We start from the raw sequence: 4,578 nt of genomic DNA on the forward strand, positions 1-4,578 counted from the left end.
CAGTTTAAGAGCTCTAAACTGAACTGACTGATAAGACGAGAGCTCTAAACTGACACTGAACTGACTGCCAAGCAATCAGTCAGTCAGTCAGTCTCATCAGTTTGGATTGATTGTTAGCAACTCTGGTACAAACACATACTAAGTTATGACTATTCAAGGAAGCTGTAATTGCTTATCTATTACTGTCACGATTCCCACGCTCCCTAAGGCGTCTATAGCATGTTTTTGGTATGTTTCTGTTGTGCACAAGCGAGTCCGACTAACTGATCAAGTTCAAACTGCCGGCGAGCTGGTTCCACTGTTTTTTCTGCTAGTTTTTTTCTTGAAACATCAGACATCAAACTAGTAGATCCAAAGGAAACCCTCAGAATATACCATGATTGCGATACCCTAAGCGGAAACACTGTTGTTCGTCAGTTCTGTGGTACCTGTGGCAGGTGAGCATATTCTAGTCTGTCCGCTAGTCCGATCTTCTAATGAGATATTAGCAACGTGTCGATGCAGTTGTCTCATAGTCTGTCAGAGACTTTGCTTTCAGCGGGGCTATTCGATCACGTTCCTGTACCAAATGCAAAGGTGTTTAATCACAAAAAGCCTGCGTGGTTGAATATTGTAAATTAGTGTCTTGTTGCACAGGGACAAATGTTACGTGGGGAGTCTGCGTTCGGGACCAAAGGTTGGCTGGCAGTCAGGCCTGAATCCTAGGACTCCATGAGCGCATTCACTAGCAACCGGTCGAGATAGATGCCTACCTACCATGATGAAATTGTTGAGGTGTGCAGCTTTGTTGTGTGTTGGCACGAATACTGCGAGTATTGCACCGTTATCGACAAGCTCGAGTAAGAGAAGGCTGGCCAACGGGACGCTCCGGAAGCACCGGGAGACAAGGGTGATGCCGCACGGACCGAGGCAGAGACAGCTGCAGGGCTGTCCCTGCTTATGCACTTATCTCTCTCGGAACGACTGGGGCCTCGATCGCTGGCATAACACTGCTAAAGTCGACGCAACCCTAGCCCTTGTCACCGCCTCTCCCGGCATCGATAGAGGGGGAGTGGCGGCGGCGGTCCAAAAGCTACCGTTTGGCTGCTGCAGTTCGGTGGTGCGGTCTGTATACCCCTCTAGCCTCCCGATTGCGTGGCACTTTACTTGGCCCCTCAAGGGGAAGCTATCTCGCCCAAGTACCCTGCCTGAGTCGCGCCGAAAGATCTTCGCTATCGGAAGGTGCACCTGAGAATCTTGTCTGGATCTCTAACTTGATGTATTCCGTGTGAAACAGGGCGGTGCTTGCAGATCTGAGGACAAGAGATAATTGCGCTTACTTACAGAAGTCACAAGTACCAGTCACAGGTTCCAGTCACCTCCCATCATCCGCATCTTCTTTCTCAAGGTCGACACAGCAGCCCAGACCCACGATGTTGCAGTGCGCCCCCAAGAAGAACGAGCGACTTCGAGGGTCGTGCGACTTTTGCACCCAGTCCAAGCTTAGGTGCAACAAGAATAAACCGTCGTGCCGACGTTGCACCATCCAACAACAGCCTTGCGTCTACAGCGTCGCGCGTCGCACAGGCCGACCGCCGAAACGTCCCCGCAAGGCCAATGATGGCCAGGAAGCCAATGAGCAGCATGGGGACCAAGATCCAGTGACTTCAACACCTGGAGGCTCATGCCAACAGCAGTCGAACCATTTGTTGGATGTAGAGGGCGACGGCGCCAACTTCACCCTCGCGGATGCCAGCACAACGGCCCAGGATCGAGAAACCGCTGCCTGCACTGCCCTAGACAATGCTCTTCTCATGGGGGGAACCTTTGGATTCAGTTCCCTGCTCGATGATCCGCTGATCCAAAGTGATGACTTCCTCAGCTTCTCTCTTTGTATGCCCCCAGGAGAAGAAGAAGGACATATGGCCAGTCCTTGCAGCCCACCTATACTACCCTCCATCGACGTACCGCACCTGCCTGCGCGTTTCGGATTCCTTGAAAGCTCCGTTGAGTCCGGGCTACACGGTCGTAATGGGCCACACTTGATCGAACAGCCGGACAAGACAGTTCCTTCGAGTTTCTCTGAGATGGAAAAGATATATGACGAAGGGTTGACATTTTCGGGACTAGATAGTGCGATCAATGCGGTTACCAACAACGGCAAGGGCGAGCCTAGTATCCCTGGCACAATGGCGGCTCATCCCCACAGCAAACGTCAGTGTTTCTGTTCTACGTCTATGAGTAAGCTCCAGATGCTCGTCTCCCACCCGACGCTATGTCAGAAGAACAGCCGCGCTCGTTTTGACATGACTCTTTTCTTGGAGGAGGTTGTCTTTAGCATATATCGGGATGTCTTACAGTGCTTGGTCTGTCAGTCAAAGTCTTTACATTCTCTAGCATCGTTGTGTATATGCACAGACTGGGTCATTGAGGCGTTGAGGGATGTGGCTCAGGATCTTTCTTCTGGGCAAGATAACCTGGGGGGGTTCCGTGCCGGACTCTGTCCTCCAAAGGACAAGTTCAGCATCTGTGTTGGGCGATTTGTTCTAGACGACCAGCTCCGGGAGTCGTGTACACGAAGCCTGGTCAGATACCGTCTGCGCAAGCTGATCCCTATCATGGACACTATGATGAAGCTGAATTATCGGGGGGCAGGGGGTGCGCTTTCGCAAGCTATTCGTACCATGGTAGAGGATGTCCGCCATAAGATAGAATCTGCTTTGGGCATGATGGAGCTGTAGACGAGGTGGCAGTGATGCAAAGTGAATGACTCTATGGGCTGTATTGGGTCTGTGCAGTGGATGAGCTGTAGAGCCACTCACAATCGCTTTTGCCACAAGCTGTTACCGCGGTGTAGTGATTAGATGCTTGCAACTGTTATCTGCCGGTTGAGCTTCTTGAGCACCTTGATTGTGCGGTTGCGCGCTGTTGTTCTGGGCAGCAGATCTGGTGGTGGTGGTCCAGCTGCAGTACCACTTGCAGCGCCTATGACGCGGCAGGCTGTGTGATTGTTGTAATAGGTCTCTTTGCCTGTTGTGCCATTCTTTCTCGTGGTTATAGCTTCTCTTCTTTTCCTGTTCTTTTTGCGGTCGCGCGGCGACAAGTTCCTGAGTGCTCGCCTCCTTCGCTCGCTCCTTTGCCTGCTTTGAAGCCTGTTGCTGCTGCTTTTTGTGTAGCTAAGCCATCACCTTTGACTGATCCTGACCTTCTCTCTGAAGTTTCTCGGCCTCGTCTTCGCGTTGCTCTATGGCTTCGCGTGCGAACTTCCCTGGTCTTGCTAGGGTTCCAGAAGACTGCCTTGCTGCCCACATCTTCGCTAGCGCGAAGGTCTGGAAGTTCACTCTTCTTCTCCGACTCGTGTCTAGTCGAGAGTGCGGCACGAAGACCTTGATTTTCGTGGTGGAGAAGCTAGGACTGGGCCTGTAGAGAATGCCATGAAGCGCTTAGCCATTTCGACTCGACTTTGGCGGTATCCTTCACTCCGATTTCAAACAAACTGCGGAGGTCCTTCCAGCTACCCGCCATTGCCGTACTCTTGAATCGCTAGACTCTCACCTTATTCTGGTGCTGGGGTTCTGAACCTCCGCAGGACGATGTCGGCATTGGTTGGCGCAACCCCCGAAACTTCAAACGCTTTTGGAAGATTTGCGCACGTGAACGAGTTCGATGAGGCCCGCGATAATGAAAATTTTAAACAATAATAGAGAGAGATAAAAAATGGAATAAGAGTAGAGATAAAGGATAGGAACAGAAGTAAGAATGAGAATGGAAATAAGAGTAAAAGTAAAGATGAAAAGAATCGCTCTTTTTGGATGGTGCTGGGCCTTGGGCGTGGTGAGCATAGGTTAGAAGTTCAGCCGAGTACGTTCCCGGAAGTGGGGAGAACAAAACAACGTCTAGAGGCTGTACGCTGTGAGTCGGATGGGGTGGAGAGACCGTCAAATGCATCTTGTTGGCGTCGCAAGGTTCTATAGAACTATTGATTGTGTGGCTGCCATGGCCGTCAGGAAAAGGAGCCGGTAACTTGACTGCCAGCATCCTAGGCTTGCAATACATTGTTACTATCTGGCGAGTTTTGAGGATATCCCTTAAATTAACGTTGTACTCTCGGATTTACGGGTCAAGAGGTCTGGGATATAGACAGTGGCTACCCCTCGAGTCAGCCTTCTTGCGATTGCAGTCTGTCCCAGCGGTACATTCTCATGTAAGGCGGTGATTGTTTTGTTTCGAAAACCACGTAACCCACCCACGCCTCCGATACCTCCTGTCTCGCCACAGCCAACGCGAAATTCTGTATCATCAACCTCGTAGGTACAAGCACACAGTCTGTTCACCCTTCGGTGTACCGCAAAAATTCGGATTCCTCTTATGGGCTGAGGAGTTGGCGTCGCTGTGTAGGACCGTGTTGCGTCGCTGCTCCGGCGGGTCAAAGCCGTTTGGTCAGCACCTTTTCCCTTTTTCTTCTCTTTTCTTCTTTCTCTTTCTTTCGCGGCTTCTCGGTACGAGAGGGTCTTTGCAGGAACATGCGATCGAATTGCCTCGATCGCACCCAAAACTGCGCTTGTGGTGGGCACAGAGCGCGTGGAAGAAAATAGGCTA

General features: G+C 51.2%; 1 protein-coding gene across 1 annotated transcript; it reads left to right on the top strand.

Moving 5' to 3' along the window:
* Positions 1 to 1,412: 1,412 nt before the first annotated feature.
* J4E82_011513 (uncharacterized protein) lies at positions 1,413 to 2,720 on the top strand (the record flags this gene model as incomplete). Its single annotated transcript, XM_051737717.1, has 2 exons — positions 1,413 to 2,220; positions 2,398 to 2,720. 2 exons carry the CDS (start codon positions 1,413 to 1,415, stop codon positions 2,718 to 2,720), a joined length of 1,131 nt encoding a protein of 376 aa, XP_051582523.1.
* Positions 2,721 to 4,578: the final 1,858 nt, after the last annotated feature.

The sequence above is a fragment of the Alternaria postmessia genome (assembly GCF_024291825.1).
Source record: "Alternaria postmessia strain BMP 2775 chromosome Unknown scaffold_219, whole genome shotgun sequence".
NCBI lineage: Eukaryota > Fungi > Ascomycota > Dothideomycetes > Pleosporales > Pleosporaceae > Alternaria > Alternaria postmessia.